At 31.2% G+C, this 22429-nt stretch overlaps 1 protein-coding gene across 1 annotated transcript; it reads left to right on the top strand.

The window, feature by feature from the left end:
- The first annotated feature begins 13456 nt into the window (after positions 1–13456).
- Positions 13457–16552, top strand: LOC145805374 (uncharacterized). Its single transcript, XM_082900495.1, has 7 exons — positions 13457–13994; positions 14107–14269; positions 14358–14593; positions 14719–14940; positions 15796–15888; positions 15964–16068; positions 16172–16552. The coding sequence occupies exons 1-7, from the start codon at positions 13719–13721 to the stop codon at positions 16550–16552; spliced, it is 1476 nt and encodes a 491-aa protein (XP_082756621.1). The 5' UTR covers positions 13457–13718.
- The last annotated feature ends 5877 nt before the right edge of the window (positions 16553–22429 follow it).

The raw sequence follows: 22429 nt of genomic DNA, 5'->3' as shown, positions 1-22429 counted from the left end.
TCCGTGTTAAGCAAAAGGGGGTTTTTAACCCCCAAGGTCTGTGGGAGCTTTAATATTCCAATCTGAATTTTCTAAATTTTTTATTTTTTATTTTAAAAAAAAAACTCAACATTTATTGATTTGATCAAAATCTCCTGATCAGCATTTATTAACTTTTTTTAATCCACATGTCTTTTCACATGCCTGCATTTATTGATTTGGTCAAAATCTCCTGATCAGCATTTAAAATCCCCTCATACAAATAATTATAGATACAATTCGTGTATAGTTACTGCAGTACTCTTTTCAACTTCTCACGTATATTATGGTTAGTGATCAAATTGTTAAATTATTTTTATAAAAAATATTAAAAAACATAATTTATATATTAAAAAAATCTAAAACAAATATAAATATCTATAATTATCCCGTGCATAGCACGGGTGATGGGCTAGTCTATACTATATATTAAGCAAACGGGGGTTTTTAACCCCAAGTCTTGTGAGAGCTCCGATCTCCCAATCTAAATTTCTTGATTTTTTTATTTAAAAAAAAAATCTTAGCATTTATTAATTTCTCCCAACCCCCAAGTCTTACCCTCATAATAACACTTTAATGCATTAAGAATAAGCATAAAAAAAATTATTTGAAATCCAACACATGAATTCCTTGAAAAGTCCCAACACATATGATTATTATTCCTCATAATAACACTTTAATGCATTAAAAACAAGTATAAACAAAATTTCTTGAAAAGTCCAATAAATATGATTATTATCAAAATATTAAATTTTAATATAATATAATAAAAAAAAGACATTTAATTCCTTGAAAAGTCTAACACATATGATTATTATCAAAATATTAAACTTTAATATAATATAAAAAAGGAAAAAAAGAAGATATTTTAAAAAAAAGGCATTTAAAAATCACAATTCACATATATAGATAATTGTAAATACAATCCGTGCATAGCACGGGTGATATGCTAGTATTATATAAAGAAAATGGAGTTTTTAACTTACAAGCCTTGTGGGAGCTCCAATATCCCAATCTTAATTTTTTTAAATTTTGATTTAAAAAAAAAGAACTCAGCATTTATTGACTTCTCCCAAGTCACTTTTTGACTTCTCTCATACCTACTCCTACACCCTTTTCAGCTAGTGATGGGATTGTTAAATTATTTTTATAAAAAATAATTTGTATATTAAAAAATATATCTAAAACAAATATAAATTCTTATTAAATCTATATCTATACTATATATTAAGCAAAAAGGGATTTTTAACCCCAAGTCTTGTGAGAGCTCCAATCTCCCAATCTAAATTTCTTGATTTTTTGATTTAAAAAAAAAACTTAACATTTATTAATTCCTCCCAACCCCCAAGTCTTACCCTCATAATAACACTTTAATGCATTAAGAATAAGCATAAAAAAAATTATTTGAAATCCAACACATGAATTCCTTAAAAAGTCTCAACACATATGATTATTATCCCTCATAATAACACTTTAATGCATTAAAAAAAAAGTATAAAAAAAATTTCTTGAAAAGTCCAATATATATGATTATTATCAAAATATTAAACTTTAATATAATATAATAATAAAAAAAGACATTTAATTTCTTAAAAAGTCTAACACATATGATTATTATCAAAATATTAAACTTTAATATAATATAAAAAAAGAAAAAAAAGAAGACATTTAAAAAAAAGACACTTAAAAATCACAATTCACATATATAGATAATTGTAAATACAATCTGTGCATAGCACGGGTGATATGCTAGTCTATACTATATATTAAGCAAAAGGGGTTTTAACCCCAAGCCTTGTGGGAGCTCCAATCTCTTAATCCTAATTTTCTAAATTTTTGATTTAAAAAAAAAAAAAATCTCAGCATTTATTGACTTCTCCCAACCCACAATCCTTTTTGACTTCTCTCATAAAAACCTCAGCATTTATTAACTTCTCCCAACCCACAATCCTTTTTGACTTCTCTCATAATTATTGCAACACCCTTTTCAATTTCTCCCATACACTATGGTTACACACAAAAATTAAAAAAAAAGAAAAAGATAAGAATTTAGCTATAGATCTAAAAAAGATATAACATCTAAATTTGAATTATGAGTTAATAATGTAATTATGTATTTTTTATTATGTATATCTATCAAAATTTTAAATCACTTAATGGGACAAATTAATCAATTTTCCAAAAATATTGATTTTTAATTTACAAAATAGATTAAAAAAACTATTAAATGATTTATTTATTTAATCACAAAAATATTTCATAATCTCTCCCTCCTAATCTCTCTCAGAAATTTTCAAAAAAAAATATTAAAACCTGCATTCATTTTCTCTCCTCCAAAAAATCAGATAATATTTTTTTATTAAAGTTGTAGATATCTACCTATATTTTATATATTATATTACAACATAACAAAAAAAACTAAAAAATTAAAAAAAAAATGTTTAAAGTTTATCTAAATAAACTTTAAATAAATAAAACTCACATGTCTATCACATATCTAACTCACATCATAATTTACCAAAATAATAATAATTAAAAACAAATGGAAACCACAGATTAATTAAATTTAAAAAAAAAAGATACCTACAACTCCATCTTAAATAAATTGAAAAAAAAATACAATTTTCCAAAATTATTGATTTTTAATTTACAAAATAGATTAAAAAAACTATTGACTGATTTATTTATTTAATCACAAAAATATTTCATAATTTCTCCCTTCTAATCTCTCTCACAAATTTTCAAAAAAAAAATATTAAAACTTGCATGCCTTTTCACTTCTTCAAAAAATCAGATAATATTTTTTATTAAAGTTGTAGATATCTACCTATATTTTATATATTATAAAAAACTAAAAAAAAAACTTTAAAGTTTATCTAAATAAATTTTAAATAAATAAAACTCACATGTCTATCACATATCTAACTCACATCATAATTTACCTAAATAATAATAATTAAAAACAAATGGAAACCACAGATAAATTAAATTAAAAAAAAAAAAGATACCTACAACTCCATCTTAAATAAATTCAAAAAAAAAATACCCGAATAGAAACCACACAAAAATAAAAATAAAAATAAAAATAAAAAGATATATCTATCTATCTATATCTATACTATATATTAAGCAAAAGGGGTTTTTAACCCCAAGCCTTGTGGGAGCCCCAATCTCTTAATCCTAAATTTCTAAATTTTTTATTTAAAAAAAAAAAAAATCCTTAGCATTTATTGACTTCTCCCAACCCACAATCCTTTTTGACTTCTCTCATAATTATTGCAACACCCTTTTCAATTTCTCTCATACACTATGGTTACACACAAAAATAAAATAAAAAAAAAGATAAGAATTTAGCTATAGATCTCAAAAAGATATAACATCTAAATTTGAATTATGAGTTAATAATGTAATTATGTATTTTTTATTATGTATATCTATCAAAATTTTAAATCACTTAATTGGACAAATTAATCAATTTTCCAAAAATATTGATTTTTAATTTACGAAATAGATTAAAAAAACTATTAACTGATTTATTTATTTAATCACAAAAATATTTCATAATCTCTCCCTCCTAATCTCTCTCAGAAATTTTCAAAAAAAAATATTAAAACCTGCATTCATTTTCTCTCCTCCAAAAAATCAGATAATATTTTTTTATTAAAGTTGTAGATATCTACCTATATTTTATATATTATATTATAACATAACAAAAAAAAAACTAAAAAATTAAAAAAAAAATCTTTAAAGTTTATCTAAATAAACTTTAAATAAATAAAACTCACATGTCTATCACATATCTAACTCACATCATAATTTACCTAAATAATAATAATTAAAAACAAATGGAAACCACAGATTAATTAAATTTAAAAAAAAAAAAGATACCTACAACTCCATCTTAAATAAATTGAAAAAAAAATAAAATTTTCAAAATTATTGATTTTTAATTTACAAAATAGATTAAAAAAACTATTGACTGATTTATTTATTTTATCACAAAAGTATTTCATAATTTCTCCCTTCTAATCTCTCTCACAAATTTTCAAAAAAAAAAATATTAAAACTTGCATGCCTTTTCACTTCTCCAAAAAATCAGATAATATTTTTTTATTAAAGTTGTAGATATCTACCTATATTTTATATATTATAAAAAACTAAAAAACTAAAAAAAAAAACTTTAAAGTTTATCTAAATAAATTTTAAATAAATAAAACTCACATGTCTATCACATATCTAATTCACATCATAATTTACCTAAATAATAATAATTAAAAACAAATGGAAACCACAGATAAATTAAATTAATATATAGTATAGATAGATAGATAGATAGATATATCTTTTTATTTTTATTTTTGTTTTTATTTTTATTTTTGTGTGGTTTCTATTCGGATATTTTTTTTTCAATTTATTTAAGATGGAGTTGTGGGTATCTTTTTTTTAAAATTTAATTTATCTGTGGTTTCCATTTGTTTTTAATTATTGTTATTTAGATAAGTTATTATGTGAGTTAGATATGTGATAGACATGTGAGTTTTATTGATTTAAAGTTTATTTAGATAAACTTTAAAAAAAAAAAATTAGTTTTTTAGTTTTTTTTTGTTATGTTATAATATAATATATAAAATATAGGTAGATATCTACAACTTTAATAAAAAATATTATCTGATTTTTTGGGGAAGGGAAATGTAACGCCCTAAAAAAAATAACATTAAACCCATCAAATAAGACATGCATTGATATGTAGAAGTTCCACATTCTTCCATATATCAGAATTCCATTACATAAGTATTACATGTTAACAACAAAAGCAAATGCCCTATGGGCTTACAGCTTTCCAAGTTAACACTTGGTTACAACAAAAGAGTACTAACTCATTACACATTAAGCCCTTGGCTTGAATTACATGTAATACATCAAAAAGTAAACGACAAAAGTATGTCCGCCTCTAGCCTCCCAAGCTATGCCCTTGGAGGTGGCATGCTACCTGTACCTGAAAATGATATTCCCATATAGGGTGAGCCATAGCCCAGTAGAAATACACTAAACCAACCATGAACAATGACTAAAAGATTAGCAATTGATAGATGGCCAACACTGATACATTCACATAAATCACACATTTATGTCATACGACTTATGAGTCCAAGTTACTTTTCATTTTCCCTTTTTTCAACCGATAGACATATAAGCTCTATCCACATTCTCAACAGATATGTATAAAAACTATATCCCACATTCACAGACAAGCATATGAGCTATATCCACACTTCACAAAGATAAGCATATAAGCTCTATCTTCACTTCTCTAGACAAGCATATGAGCTGTATCTACGGAGTTCATCCCCTATCTTCTCCCAACACTATCCGGTTTAGAGGTACATCCCCCATCTTCCCCTAAACCGCGGAGTACATCCCCCATCTCCTCCTCTACACATAACGTATACAAACACATTGGTTCTATATACAATCACTCAATACATATAATTAATGTATTCTATCAACCGTCAAATTCTATGACACATTCCATTGATTAGTTTCCGTTTGCCTAATCATCATGCATTGTCTACAACAATCACGACTATCCTCCACCGATAGCCCAAAGCAGATATTTCTAAACAGAAAATAAATGCACAATGGATATTCAATCAACATTTCATTTTCCCATTTCTCACAATTAATTATCCCAATTAATCAAACAATGTAATTAGGTCGTTATCCATAATTACCATTTCAACCCTTAGGTCCCGTTTTCATCAATGATTCAACATTTATTCCATTTCTCTATGCCAAACATGCATCTAGGTTTATTATGAATAAAACCCCAACTTTTATAAATTTGCACAAAAGCCCCAAACTTTCACCAAATTACCAAACCAACCCCAACATCTCAAAATACTAAAATTTAAAGGCAAAATCCATATAGAGGAGTAGGATATCCCTACCTCGAAGTTTGAGCCAAAAAGGAGATGAAGACTCGAAGATCGACGTGTTCCAAATCCCAACTTTTTCAGATTAAAACAAAGCTCTCAATGCCCTCTATCTTTTTAACAAAGGCCCTAGGCTAGATTCACACTCTAGGGAGATCAAATCTTAGAGAGAGTGTAAGTTTAGAGAGAGAGAGTCTCGGATCTAGGGTTTGATCAAAAAAGAAAGTGAAAAAGTGATGTTCAAAAACGCTACTGTCCGCTGATATAAAACACGCTCGCTCGAGCGAAGACTTTGTCGCTCGAGCGACCAGACACAGAAAACTCTCGCTCGAGCCAAGAAGTTCTCGCTCGAGCCAAAAACTCAGAAGTGCGCTCGAGCGAAGGAATACTCGCTCGAGCCAACAACTCAAACCCTCAGGTCTGCAACCAGAAGCACGCTCGAGCGACAGACCTCTCGCTCGAGCGAAGAACAAACCAGACCGCTTGAGCCTAGAAAAACTCGCTCGAGCCAAGAAATGCAACTCTCAGGTCCAGAACCAGACGCAAGCGCTCGCTCGAGCGAAGCCACTCTGGCTCGATCCACCAGACACAAACTCAACTCTCGCTCGAGCGACCAACTCCTCGCTCGAGCGAAGATCCAAAATCTGGGCAGCAACACTAGGCTCCCAAACACAACCAACCTGTAACAAACCTGCCCAACACATCCTATAACTCAATATACAAAGTAAAGAGGATGCAAACAAGATAATAAACAACTACCAACATTCACGGACACATGTCCGGATCATTGTTCAACAAGGGTAAACCCGGGATCGCTATAGGAAAAAAAATGCAAGTTTTAATATTTTTTTTGAAAATTTACGAGAGAGATTAGGAGGGAGAGATTATGAAATATTTTTGTTATTAAATAAATAAATCAGTCATTAGTTTTTTTTAATCTATTTTGTAAAAAAATTGATTAATTTTTCCCATTAAGTGATTTAAAATTTTGATAGATATACATAAAAAAAATACATAATTATATTATTAAATCATTATTCAAATTTAGATGTTATATCTTTTTGAGATTTATAGCTAAATTCTTATCTTTTTTTTTATTATTTTTGTGTGTAATCGTAGTGTATGGGAGAAATTGAAAAGGGTGTTGCAATAATTATGAGAGAAGTCAAAAGGGATTGTGGGTTGGGAGATGTCAATAAATGTTGAGGTTGGGTTGGGAGAAGTCAATAAATGCTGAGTTTTTTTTTTAAATCAAAAAATTAGAAAATTAGGATTAGGAGATTGGAGCTCCCACAGTCCTTGGGGTTAAAAACCCCATTTTGCTTAATATATAGTATAGATAATTGTGAAGTACATATGAATTACTTAAAAAATCCAACACATGATTATTATCCCTCATAATAACATTTTAATGCATTAAGAACAAGTATGAAAAAAATTCCTTGAAAAGTCCATCACTTATAAATTTCTTGAAAAGTCCAACACATATGATTAGTATCAAAATATTAAATTTGAATATAGTATAAAAAAAGAAAAAAAAAAATAAAGTGGTGAAACACAACCCGTGCATAGCACGGGTGATATGCTAGTATATATATAAGTAAAATGGGTTTATAACCACAAGTCTTGCGGTAGCTTCAATGTCTCAAACTAAAATTTCTAATTTTTTGATTTTAAATAATTAAAAAAATCCTCTATAGCTTTCATTCAAGCAAAATTACACCCTTTTCAACTTCTCCTATACACTATGATTATTAATGAGATTGTTAAATTATTTTTATAAACCAATCTTAATTTTTAAAATTTTTGATTTAAAAAAAAAACTGAGTGTTTGTTGACTTCTCCCAACCCACAAGCCTTTTTGGATTTCAAAGATTTTTTTTTTATATTTGTTCTTAATGCATTAAAGTGTTATTATGAGGGTAAGACTTAGGGGTTGGGAGAAGTTAATAAATGTTAAGTTTTTTTTTAAATAAAAAAATCAGAAAATTTATATTGGGAGATTGGAGCTCTCACAAGCCTTGGGGTTAAAAATCCCCTTTTGCTTAATATATAGTATAAAAGTATAGATAAGTAAAATAGGGTTTGTAACCACAAGTCTTGTGGGAGTTTCAATATTTCAAACTAAAATTTCTAATTTTTTGATTTTAAATAATTTAAAAAATCCTCTATAGCTTTCATTCAAGCAAAATAAATAAATAATAATATTAATTAATTAATTAATATCTCTTATTTTATGACTTTCAAATGGAAAGTATATCAAATATATAAAATAAAAAATAGAAAGTACACCAATCCATTTCAAAATTCAAATTTGAGGGGCACTAAATATGGAAAGTATTTTATTAATTTAAATTTAAAATTATAATCATTTATCCCACAATACATAAGTTTTAAATAATGATATAATCCATGATTTATCTATATACTATTATAATTTCAAAATATTGTCATTTCATTAAGGTTTAAAGTTGTAATTTTTTTTTTCATTTTTTTTTCATTTTGTTTAATTTTTTGTTAATACGTGTTACAATATGGTTGGTTTATAAATTAATTTTATATTCTTAAAATAAAATTTCAAATTTGGATTTTTACTTAAATTATGTTACTATAATTGGAATGAGATCAATATTCATTCCTTAAATTTTGAATCCTTTATTAAATTATAAAATAAAATTTCAAATGTGAATTCTTCTTCAAATTATATTACTACGATTAGAATGAGTTCAATATTTACACGTGTCATAATATTATTGGTCTAAATATAATTTGTGTTAAATACATGTGTTCAAATTATTAAATTTCCTCCTTACCTTTTTTTTATTCAAATACTTTTATTTTGTAAGAAATTTGTTTTTATTCTATTTAATATTTTGTTGTAATTTTAAATTAAAAAGAATTTCTAAAAAATCATATTTAAATTGTGTATGCCATTATAAAAAGTAAATTTTTTTAACATCAACTTAGTGGTAGTTTGGGAAGTGTCAAATAAGCATACTTTTTTACTTTTTATAAAAATATGTATAGAAAAGTAGAGATATAATGTGACCCAAAAAGATAATTAAGTATATTTTTTTTTTACTTTTTACGAAATGCTGTGTAGAAAAGTAGAGATGTGATGTGACCAAAAAAAGATAAAAAGATTATAAAAAAAAAATGAGCTAATATGACACTTCTCAAACAACCTTTTATTCGATGATCCCTTTCTATAAGGTATATTTTCAATAAAAATTCTATTGGAAATCTCAAGTATATTGCTTTTTCTTTTATTCGTTAATATTAAATTTTTAATTAATCTAATTTATTATTTTAAAAAATAAATTAGCAAATAATTCATATATTTATATATATAATTTCGTTTTGGTTGCTCAAGTTATTTGGTGGTTCTGCCCAAATCCACTCAAATTTAATTTGAAATTTTGAATTTCTGCATAGGTTCTCACTTAATTAAAAACTATGTTATTCAATCTTTAAAAAATTTTACGCTCGACTCAAGGTGCTTGGGTTGAGCTCACTTAAGTTTACAATTCTAGCAAGGGGGGTTTAAAGTTACATGAATAAATTTGTGATAAATTAAAAAAATAATAAATAAATTGTGAAAAAATTGTGAGACTTAAATTTTAATTTCAATCTTTTTTGCTTTCATAATTTGCATAAAAAATTTAACTGTGATAAAATTTTGCATCCTTTATTAAATTATACAATAAAATTTTAAATTTAAATTCTTCTTCAAAATATATTACTACAATTAGAATGAGATCAATATTCACACGTGTCATAATAATGTATCATAATATTATTGGTCTAAATATAAGTTGTTTTAAATACACGTGTTCAAATTATTAATCGCTATTAAATTTTTTTTTTTTTTTTTTGGTTTTAAATTTTATAAAAAAAATTTATGTCCTTCTAAACTATAAGGACTTGAACAATAATATTTTTTAATATAATTTTTTTTTTTCACAAAAGAACAAAACATAACTTTTTTAGTACTTACCAAACATGGTGGATTTTGTTTTTTTTTTTTAATTTCAATTGTCAATTAAAGAAATTAAAATAAAGAATAAGAATATCTTTGGCTCAAATTGTTAAAAAGTTAGTTTTGCTAAAATAAATTAGAAAGAAATGTTGATTTTTTTAGTTTGTTAAACTTTTTTATTTAAAAAAAAAAGGGTTATAGATGATAATTTATTGTTCATCTAGAATTATTTTCAGATTAAATGAAAACACCATATTTAAATTTTAAATTTCTTACCTTTTTTTATTCAAATACTTTTATTTTGTAAGAAATTTGTTTTTATTCTATTTAATATTTTATTAAATTAAAAATAATTTCAAAAAAATCATATATAAATTATTTATGCCATTATAAAAAGTAAATTTTTTTAATATCAACTTACTGATAGTTTCAGAAGTGCTAAATAACTATACTTTTTTACTTTTACAAAAATATGTATAGAAAAATAGATATATAATGTGACTCAAAAAAAGATAATTAAGTATATTTAAATTAAGTGTATCTAAAAAAAAAAAAATAACTCCAAATCATTTTCAAAAAATGAAACCAAATAAAATTGAAAGCTGAGAAGTTGAAAGGCTAAGAACAAAAAAAAACTTCCTCAAAAAACGATTGTGAGGGATCGGCTGAGAAGTTGAAAGGCTGTGTCAAGACCATCAAGTTGAAAGGCTGTGATCTTCAAGACCATCTGCTCTTCCTCTGCTCTTCCTCTGGTGTGCTTTCATTCTGCTTGTTCATTGTTCATTGTTCATTGTAGAGTTTTTTGGTTTATCAATATGTACAATGAATCTGCAATTTTGTTTTTTCATTCTGCTTGATATCTATTTCATTCTGCTTGTAGAGTTTGTATATTCATTGTTCACCATTCGGCTGATTTTTTTCCCAGTTTTGGGCCGAACCGATTTATTCGATTTTGTAATTATGTGAACCGAACAGACCGAGATACACATATAAACCGCACCAAACTGGTCTATACGGTTTGGTGAGATTCAGTGCGATTGTTACGGTTTTGGGACTTAGAAAAGATTTGACAAATATATACAATGATTTGGAAAAGATTATATATATAAAATACAGTATGAGAGAATGCACCATGAAAAATCAAATAGCAAAGAGGAAGAAAGAAGATAAAGGAAGCAAAAATATGAATCGTAGAAGCATGGAGCGAATGGCGATGCAGATTCAAGTCGACGAGTTTTTGATTCGGCAACAAATGGTGGTGCAGTCATGGAGTAAAAATATGGAAGAGGGAAGTGGGATTGAGAGAAACCCAATTGCTGAATCAGTGAGAGAGAGAGAGAAAAGAAGATGAATTAGTGGAGAGAGATGATAGAGATTGCTTGTTTACCTAGGAAAGAATATATAATATGTGATGCTCTGTTTTGTTCATTGTAGAGATGAATCAGCGGTTTGGTTTGTTTTGTTTATAATATGTGATGCTCTGTTTTGTTTTAAGTTATTCTCTCATAATTTTATATATATATATATATATATATATTATTGGCATAGAATATATAATTTTTTATATATAAAAATATTTTTTATATATATTTAAATGCACATATACTCAATATATATATTTTTATATATATTATTTAAAGATATTTAATCATGAACATATGCTCAAATTAAGAAAGTGCTCATAGTGCTGGACAGCAAGCAACTCAGTTGGAACCATGAAAGCTGCCTACAAATAAACAAAGTAATCTAAAGTGATTCTGTAACATTACGTATGGAGCAAATGTTGAGACTAAACACCATGCTAAGAAATCAATTATCAAACAAACAAATTAGACTCTGAAATCTCATAATTGAAGTCAATCACTACTATCCAATATCAATAATGAAAACTTTACATGGCCTACCTGATAACCTGCACCAATAACCTCCATACATGCCAAAAAAGCTACCACAGTCTTCCCACAACCAACATCTCCCTGAGAAAAAAACGATTGAGATAATCAAAACAAAGAGATTCCCTTAAAAGAAGATGTCACTGAAGGCTAAAAGGAAGACAAATAATAAATTGTTTTTGGGTAAGTGACAAAATAAATCTTACATCTCTTTCCAACCAAATCCCCCTATGTCTTATCCATCAAATAAAGAATATATGATATGGTAGAGACATATAAGGTCGAAGTAGTTGCAAGGATTTTACCCAAACCGACGGTGTAACAATGTTGTATAGTTGACTTCTCTCTATGAATGAGTTCGTGTGCAAGTGTGTGTGGGGTAGGGTGACAAATGGGTGGGTGTGGGTGCCTAGTTATGTGAATGTGTCTATGCTAAATGGGGTAAAGAAATTAGGATGAATATAAGTTCACTGTCTTAGATTACCAATTCTCTCAAAATTTTAAGTTGTTAGGAAATGTCCAATATATATCAAGCTATCTAACACCCTCCCTCTCTCACATGGACAAGCAAGGAGGATATATAATCTCAACTAAGGAGCACAAACACACAAAACACAGTGCACAATAAGCAACACAGCTAGGGAACAAATACATACTAGGTGACTTCAACCCAAAATAAAAGTAAAAATTCATAGACAAAATCCAAAAATAGCAACTTAAAAGTCTCACAACATCTATTGAAGTTCAAATTTTAATTTGAAAACAACAACAATTGATTAGATATGAGATACAAATTAAAGAACAACAGTATGTTAAGGGAAAAAAATATAAATCCAATACCTGCAAAAGTCAATTCATGGGAACTGGCCGCTTGAGATCCCAAATAATCTCTGAAACAGCAGTTAACTGACTTGAAGTAAGAGAGTAAGGAAGAGCCTTCAAAAAATTCTTTATAAGACTAGACCATTCCTCCATAAAATATATGTGGTATCAAATATAGAGATGGCCATGGGACAAAAACAGGGGGAAATGAAAAATCTAATCTCAACTTCTATTTCAACATTGGGCCTAGGAGTGGTGATCTTTATCTTCTCTGATCCATTTTTGTCAAATCATGAACATATGCTCAAATTAAGAAAATGCACATATGCACATATGCTCAATATAACAAAAAATGACAAAAATAACAAAAATCACTAACTTAAGGAAGACAAAATTTGAGAACAACCAACCAACCTTAAACACACAACATTACCAAACAGGTCATGAATTAAGTAGTGACTTGAAAGCAATTTCCGTGTTCGTATTAATGCTAATAGTCCTAAAAATTTAAGCTTTTAGCACAGCAAATAAGGGTATAGAAAATTTCATAAAGCCACAATCCAAAACAACCAAACTGTTACATTCCACAAACCAACTTGGTAAAAGCACTTAAACATCAAACAGTAAATTAATTGAACCAAATTGAGCATAGTGGGAGTAGAGCACTAACAAAGGACAAAGTAGCTAGCTAATGACTACATAATAAAAAATGATGAAAAAATATAGTTATTTTGCAGTTTCTATATGAACATTGTTCTTAATTAATGTAGTTGAATTTCAGTTGTGGGGTTCATCCACTGTTATGTAGGTTTATCATTGATTGGTCATATTGTGTGTCTAATGGCTTTGTAATTAATTTGTTCTATGATAAGTAAATGGTAAAAACAAAAATCATCCATATCACTCTAGCCATATTTCAATGATTTAGAGCCTATATGACATATCCACTTGTTGAGATTGTTGTTGCTTTATGCTTTATGTATAGAAATATATAATTATCTTTTCTTTACATCTAATGTTCAATTATGCGTATCCACCAAAAAAATGTTCAATTATGCTTTATAGTTGGGCAAAATGGACGCTACAAAAAAGCAATTGACCAAACCAAGTACCGCAACTAAGAAGGTAACGAACTATGAGAAACAAAGAATGAAGAATATTAATAAAAATCGTGAGAGAATGAATGCTCTAGGAGTGAAGAATATAACAACTTGTTTGAAGGCTACGGTTCAACATAAGAAATTGAGGAAGGAAAAACAAATACCAATTGAGGAAAATGACGATGATTATCGACCGTCAGAGGCTGAAGATGGCAGTGACACTGAAACCTATGATTCGTTTGAGCATGAGGTACTATACATTTACGCATTGTGAAATATATTCTTTCTTGTTACTTTCAATTCATACACACATAGACATGTATATCTTTCTACATATATTCATATTTTATTATGTTATTCAGCTGTTAGAGATACCATCGAGAGCCCGTTCACAATCTCATCATGAGGCATTGACCCACGCATTAGAAGAGGGGGATACCTCTTCACGTCCTGAGGTGACTAGCAATCCGCCACCACCTCTCAATGTGGAGCCTCAACTTGAGGTGACTGCTGGTAATACTATTGGTAAGACACACTCTTTATTTACATTGATTTGAGATCTTAATTAAATTTGTTCGCATACTATTTCAATATTATGGCTTCACAATATCAGCTGCTAAGCGTGCTCGTGGCCCGACTCGAGGCAAAAAGGTTCAAGGCCTTGTTGATAAAGATGGAAAGCTTAGCGTGCCTATCCCTCCAGAATTTCGTGCACCGGTAGGGGACTATGCCTCAAAACTAGCCTCAAAGATTGGTGTAGAAGTGCGAACTCGTTTACCAAATCCAAGTGTTCGTAGGTGGAAGTATGTTGATGCCTTCGTTAAGGAGGCGATGTTTCAACGCTTGAATGTAAGTTCGTTGTCTACTTATAGGAGATTTTACTCATTTTTATAATAGGTTAGAAATCTTAATTATTTTATTGTAATTATTTTATTTTTTATAAGAATTATCTATGACTTATCTATTTTTTGCAGGATCAATTTGATTTACAAGGAGACCCTGTTGATATAGAGAAGGCAATGAACACAAAATTTGGTCGGAGATTGAGTAACCATACCTATAGGCTGCACAAACAATTCATGGAGCTGAAGGAGGCTAAAGGGGAGGAGTATGCAAGAAACCACCCACCAAAGAATGTCGATCCTACCAAGTGGATAGATCTTATTGATAAAAAGTGGAACACTAAAGAATTTCTGGTAACATTTTCATCTTTTTTATTATATTAGCGAAGAAAGAATTTGATTAGAATAGGGAGAGATTCTAAAACAACTAGAAAGAACACAATCAATTTGCTGTGAAATTCCATATGTATTCGTTTCCCTTTATCTTCTAAGCATGTAAGTGGAACATAATAAAAACCAAATAAGTGGAAAAATGAGAAAGGGAAACTATTAAACATGGATTGGAAGGCTCGCATAATAGGAGATTAATTTATGGTTCGTTAAAGTGCATCTTTCACATCATAGAATAAAGAACTAAGATTTCAGTTTCTATGATTGTATTAATTTTCTGTTTGTTCTTGGGTTTGGTCTGAAGTTTCATGATAATGGTAAGCAACTAGCTAAGTAACTAATATAGGGTATTGAGACAGAACTTTAGATTTGATAAAGTTGTGGAAGAAAGAAAGGGTTATGAGTTTGGTATCAGTAATTGTTCCATATCTTGTGAAATGTAAATGGATTTTTTCATAATCTATCTTGCCCATGCTTATATGCCCCATATTTGTGAACGGTGTAAATTACTCGTTTTTCTTTTTTCGCCCAGAAAAACCATCTTATGATGAAATCTCAACAAGTCCTCTAATCTATTTTTCACAGAATTGAATGAAACTAGTGAATAATTTGAAATATCTTTTAAGTTGAAATAATATATAGGAAAATGATAGAGAGGAACAATGCAATTTCTTTATTATCAACCATTAAATTTGTTTTACTAGTGATACATTTCATTGTTATATTGGTTCATTATTCCTTACAGGAACAATCAAAAGCCAACATATTTGTCTTACTAATGATACATTTCATTGTTATATTGGTCATTCTTCCTTATAGGAACAATCAAAGGCCAACATCGCGAACAGAGAAAGGATGTATACAAAACATAGGTGTGGTTCTAGGTCAATCCCTGTTAGAGTAGAAAAACTGGTACGTATCCTTGCACTTTTACAATTATATTAGATTCTTAGCTTTATTTATTGAATATTTGGTCTATCGAATTAGGCACGAGAAAAGAAGATGCTACCTGATCTAGCAGAGTTGTACAAGGAAACACACTATAATGAGAAAACACATGAGTGGATCTCATCTCAAGCTCAGTGTAATTATGTGAGTATATATTGCAATTTTTATTAACAAAATTTTAGAATACTATTTGTTATAATCTTATTTAATTTTCTAATAATTATTTAATTTTTTTTATATTTGATAGGAAAATATGATACAGACACAGACTGATCACCTCTCACAACCGGGATCAACCCCTTCGACTGCAGAAGAGCTATCAATCAAAGTCCTAAAGCCAAGGTCTGGCTATGTGAAGGGACTTGGCATGAGACCTTTATCCTCTATTAGGAGAGCCACTACCATATATGATGAAACAAATGATTATGTGAAGCGCCTTGAGATGCAAATAGAGACACAAAAGGAACAAATACAAATGCAGAACAATAAAATAGAAGATCTTAAAGAGGGTAAGAAGAAGCAAGAGGAGATAATGGCTGATGTTGTCAACTTTTTGAGGACCAAAGGATTCACTGGACACTTTGGAAGTGGAGGGGACTCATCCACAAGTGGACATACTTCTTGGTAAAGTATATTAACTTTAATATAACAAATTTTATAAAAGAATACATGTTTGAAGAATTAGGAAGTAATGGAAACATGCATATGACATCCAATTTGTACAGGTGCACATGATGTATAAATTGTGAATTAGTCTAAAAAATATATTTTTTTCTCTATACTTAAAGCTTGAAAAAAGGCTGTCGAAATGCTAAATTATCACACAATTATAGATTTGTACAAGAACCAATAGAAACACCTTAGAAGAGACCAATATAAGTTGTATGAACTTACGGCACATTAATGGGATGCACCATTTGTGAATTAGCCTTAAAATTAATTTTTTGTTCTCATAATCTAAAAAAAAGTCTGTTACAGGGATAAATTGTATAATTGATCTAATTGTAAATTGATGAGTTACTAATGTTTTTAATCTTTTGTATAATTGATTAATTACTAAAACTTTTAATTTATTTTTTTGCAGATTAGATTGGGGTGGCATTTTTGACGTGCAACAATGATGTAATTTGTTTGAATGTTCATTTTTGTTTGATAAGGATACACATACTTTTTGGAGTTACACTAGTTATTGTTGGATTTTTGGTGGAATTGAACAAGTTATAACTTTTGGATATTTTGTGGATATTTCACTATTTTATTATATCAGGATGAAATTATTTGTAATGATGAATGGATATTTTCATTTTGTTAATTCGTAAATGTGTTGATAACAGGTTAGGTTAAGTTGTGATGGAATTGTTATATTCAACAGGTTTCAACATGAACAGGGTCATATTTGTTGAACTAAAATTTAGATTTTGATAAAATAGGTATATAATGTGAAAAAAAATATTATGAAATTATTGACAAAATTTTCCATCCCTAAAGAAGGTTTTTTTTGTCTCTTATTTGGCTTAGGTGGATAATTAATTGTCATAAATTCTTTATTTCGTCGCTAAATGAATTTGTCATGACAAAAAATATTGTCACATTTTGTCACTATTACCCTCAATGTGTGACGAATTTTTTTTGACATTATTTCATCATTTTTAATGATGAATTTGTTTTTATCTCTATTGGTAGCTTCTTTGACAAAAAATTTTCGTCTTCGTTTATATTAAATGTGACAAAATTATTTTGTCTCCATTTCTTATATTTATGACAAAATACTTTTGTCTCTAATTTCTCCTTTAATGACAAAATATTTTGTCGCTAATTACTTATAAGTATGTTCCCAACAGAGTGTATTGGAGACAAAAAAAATTCGTCACAAATTTATCATTTTTAATGATGAATTTGTTTTTGTCTCTATTGGTAGCTTCTTTGACAATTTTTTTTTTTGTGTTCGTTTATATTAAACGTGACAAAATTATTTCGTCTCTATTTCTTATATTTATGACAAAATACTTTTGTCTCTAATTTCTTCTTTAATGACAAAATATTTTGTCGCTAATTACTTGCAAGTATGTTCCCAACAGAGTGTATTGGAGACAAAAAAATTCGTCACAAATTTATCATTTTTAATGATGAATTTGTTTGTGTCTCTATTGGTAGCTTCTTTGACAAAAAATTTTCGTCTTCGTTTATATTAAACGTGACAAGATTATTTCGTCTCTATTTCTTATATTTATGACGAAATACTTTTGTCTCTAATTTCTTCTTTAATGACAAAATATTTTGTCGCTAATTACTTACAAGTATGTTCCCAACAAAGTGTATTGGAGACAAAAAAATTCGTCACAAATTTATCATTTTCAATGACGAATTTTTTTTTTCGTCTCTAAGACCCTTTAGCGACGACCCTTTGGAGACAAAACGGGTGACGAAAAATGTTCGTCGTAATTAGTTTGGGTGACGAAATATATACATTTTGGGACAAATTTGTTTCGTCTTTAAATCCCAAATTTGTTGTAGTGTCAACATCTGCCCATCTATTATGTCAGCAAGACATTGCTGGGAGCCGAAACAAGGTACTTGCCATTGGAAAAACTTGCATTGGCCTTAATGATGGCCTCCAGGAAATTAGCACACTACTTTCACGCCCACACCATAGTTGTCCTCACAGCTTTTCCACTAAAAGCTTTGTTTGAGAGGGCGAACTTTTCTGGGCGAATTTTGAAGTGGGCAGTAGAGCTGGGACAATTCGACGTCAAGTTCCACCCTAGAACCGCAGTAAAAGCCCAATCTTTGGCAGACTTCGTCGCAGAGTTTACTCCTGGAAGTCATCATATCTGGCCAGTCGACCTAACTGACACAACCGAACTAGGGATGGAAGTTGACGCCGGAATAGCGCAACCCCTAGCAGAAGGTACTCAGTCAGACTCCAAGGCAGACCAGACTATAGACAGCAAGGAAGAAGCAAACCAAGCTACAACAAACCAAGACTCACCACAAAATAAAGACTTGGTTCAGTCAGATAGCGAGGGGCAGACAGCAAGTATGGACCTTGAAGAAAACACCAGCAACATTCTTGACCCCACGACATCATCCGACCCCTCCATTTGCTGGAAGTTGTTCGTTGGTAAAATGTGGAAACTCTTTATGGATGGAGCATCCAACCGGCATGGTGCAGGACTTGGCATAGTCCTCATCTCACCAGACGGCCTGGTTATGGAACAAGCAATCAACCTTGGCTTCCCAGCATCAAACAACGAAGCGGAATATGAAGCACTTCTAGCAGGTCTCAAATCAGCATACCATATGAAGGCCACCGAATTAATGGTCTACAGCGACTCACAGTTGGTGGTAAACCAAATTTCTGGCGACTATGAAGCAAAGGATGATAGGATGGCCAAGTACCAAGAATTGGTCAGAACAGAGATCAAGAAATTCGAAGTAGTAAGGATAGAACAAATCGGCAGGGAGGAAAACAGTAGAGCAGACGAACTAGCAGGCTTCGCCTCAATGGCAGACACCTCCATCCCTCATCCGCTACTGATCGACTACCTACCTAGACCAAGCATTGAGGACCCCGAAGCAGAAAAGGTATGTTGCACAGAACTAGGCCCCTCATGGATGGATCCCATCATACTATTCTTGAGAGACGGCGTCCTACCGGAAGAAAAGACAGAAGCCAACAAAATTAGAGCAAAGTCACAGCGATTTTGGCTCTCCCCATCTTTGGCATTATACAAAAAGTCGTTCTCAGGACCCTATCTAAAATGTGTCCACCCCAGCAAAGTGGAAGCATTCTTGTACGAGATACACGAAGGGGTGTGCGGAAGCCATCAAAGAGGAAGATCGCTAGCTCACAGGGCCATTTCACAAGGATACTGGTGGCCATACATGCAGGCAGACTCAAAAAAATATGTGAAGATGTGTGAGAAATGCCAAAAATTCGCACACCAAATACATCAACCAGCAAGAGAACTCCTACCATTAACCAGCCCATGGTCTTTCGCAATGTGGGGCTTGGACATAGTAGGACCACTTCCAACAGCACCCGGCAACAGAAAGTTCTTTCTCGCAGCAACAGACTACTTCACAAAGTGGGTGGAAGCAGAAGCATTGGCATCGATCAAGGAAAGAGATGTGAAGAAGTTCGTCTAGCAAAACATCATCACTCGGTTTGGCATACCAAAAGCCCTTATCTCAGACAATGGCACTCAGTTCGACGGTAGAATCTTCAGAGGCTTTTGTGAAGAATACAAAATAAAGTTCTATAATTCTACACCGGCATATCCCCAAACAAATGGACAGGTAGAAGCTTCAAACAAAGTAGTCTTGGATGGATTGAAGAAAAGGTTGGAGAAAGCCAAAGGCAAATGGGCGGAAGAACTTCCTCATGTGTTATGGGCTTACCGCACCACACCTCGACGATCAACAGGAGAAACACCATTCTCCTTAGCCTATGGAATGGAAGCAGTAATCCCCCTGGAAATTGGCCTCCCCACAATTCGAAGCAAAAATTTTGATCCCGACTTGAATGGAGAAGCCATAACATTGGAGCTCGACCTTGCGGAAGAAAGAAGAGAAAAAGCACTGGTTCACATTGCCTCATACCAACAAGAGTTATCCAGGAAATACAACAAAATGGTGCATCCAAGACAATTCAAGATTGGAGATTGGGTACTACGCAAAGTAATGGGAAACACCTTGATACCAGGAGATGGCAAGCTAGGGCCAAACTGGGAAGGTCCTTACAAAGTGGTTGGGTTAGCAGGCAAAGGGGCATACCACCTAGAAGACAAGGACGGCAAAACAATCCCTAGGCCATGGAACACGGCCAATCTCAAGTTGTTTTATTTTTAACTTTCTTCTTTTCAAACATGTGTAATTTCTTTTTCCTCAATAAAACGATCGATTCTTTTCAGCATGAGTTATTCTCTGTAAAAGTTAGCTTTAGTAAAGTTTAGGTACATTGCAAACATTATTCTAAGTTGGCTGGAAAAACTAACTTAGAGGTTAGCTGAATTAAACCAACACCCTTCCTAAGCCCAGGATAAGGATCCAGGCTGCAGGACGTTTGGTCGGAATAACCAAACATTATTCTAAATTAGCTGGAAAAACTAACTTAGAGGTTGGCTGGATTAAACCAACACCCTTCCTAAGCCCAGGATAAGAATTCAGGCTGCAGGACGTTTGGTTGGAATAACCAAACATTATTCTAAATTAGCTGGAAAAACTAACTTAGAGGTTGGCTGGATTAAACCAACTCTCTGTACTCTTCAGCCGAAGTAAGGGTATGGCTGAAGAGTGGTTGGCTGGATTAAACCAACTCTTTGTACTCTTCAGCCGAAGTAAGGGTATGGCTGAAGAGTGGTTGGCTGGATTAAACCAACTCTTTGTACTCTTCAGCCGAAGTAAGGGTATGGCTGATGAGTGGTTGGCTGGATTAAACCAACTCTTTGTACTCTTCAGCCGAAGTAAGGGTATGGCTGAAGAGTGGTTGGCTGGATTAAACCAACTCTTTGTACTCTTCAGCCGAAGTAAGGGTATGGCTGAAGAGTGGTTGGCTGGATTAAACCAACTCTTTGTACTCTTTAGCCGAAGTAAGGGTATGGCTGATGAGTGGTTGGCTGGATTAAACCAACTCTTTGTACTCTTCAACCGAAGTAAGGGTATGGCTGAAGAGTGGTTGGCTGGATTAAACCAACTCTTTGTACTCTTCAGCCGAAGTAAGGGGTAAGGCTGAAGAGTGGTTGGCTAGTAAGCATAGTTAGTTTGACCAGCTAAAACCGAGATAAAAGTTGGAAGTGAAAAGATCATGGAAAAATCATTACAAGTACAAACATACAGATCAACCGAAGTAAGAGTTCAAGAAAATTTTCATTTATCAAAAAACAAATACAAAGGAGGGCCATAGCCCGATTACAAGAGTAAAGAAGTAACAAAAAAGAAAAGTACAAAATCAAGAGAAAAGGTCTTCAATTTCGGCGTCAATGTCAACTTGAACGCCGGTTGCAGATGGAAGATCCGTCTCAATAGCAACTGGTAGAATGATATCAGTCGATCGCGCAACAGTCAGGTCTTCAACCGTTGCCTCCAACCGAGCTGATTGATCGTTGACTTGCTCGTTGACTACCGGAGTAACAGTTTGTTCGTTTTCATCATCTGAATCCTGCAGAAATTGTTCTTGGACCGAAGCAGCATATTCCGCTAGTGAGGCTGGAATAAAGTACTGTGGCGCATTGTAGACCTTGGTTTCAGGCCCACAACCGAGCTGTTCCACAGCACTCCTCCAGCCACACTTGAAGAATAAGTCCTTCGCCCCCTCGCACTGTGGAATGTAGAGGCCCTCCGCTTCTTTGAAACCTTAGGCATTGGCATCATCGATCTTCTTCTTCAGATCGGCTATTTCGGCGTCTTTTTTGCCTTCGAGTTTGGCCAACTCGCGCAAGTATTTATCTTTCACCGTTACTGCGATTTTTTGTTTTTCAGCTTCAGCCGAGCTAACAAGTCCGGT

The sequence above is a fragment of the Camellia sinensis genome, chromosome 13, assembly GCF_055761805.1.
Source record: "Camellia sinensis isolate YWXY chromosome 13, ASM5576180v1, whole genome shotgun sequence".
Classification (NCBI taxonomy): Eukaryota; Viridiplantae; Streptophyta; class Magnoliopsida; order Ericales; family Theaceae; genus Camellia; species Camellia sinensis.
This window is presented reverse-complemented; position numbering and strand designations above follow the sequence as displayed.

What these genes read in the sequence shown, in the direction of transcription:
- LOC145805374 (XM_082900495.1), top strand. Translation starts at nt 13,719, where the DNA reads ATGGACGCTACAAAAAAGCAATTGACCAAACCAAGTACCGCAACTAAG. An exon ending in ATGATTCGTTTGAGCATGAG is followed by an intron (nt 13,995 to 14,106) that starts GTACTATACATT and finishes TATGTTATTCAG; the next exon opens with CTGTTAGAGATACCATCGAG. An exon ending in CGATGTTTCAACGCTTGAAT is followed by an intron (nt 14,594 to 14,718) that starts GTAAGTTCGTTG and finishes TATTTTTTGCAG; the next exon opens with GATCAATTTGATTTACAAGG.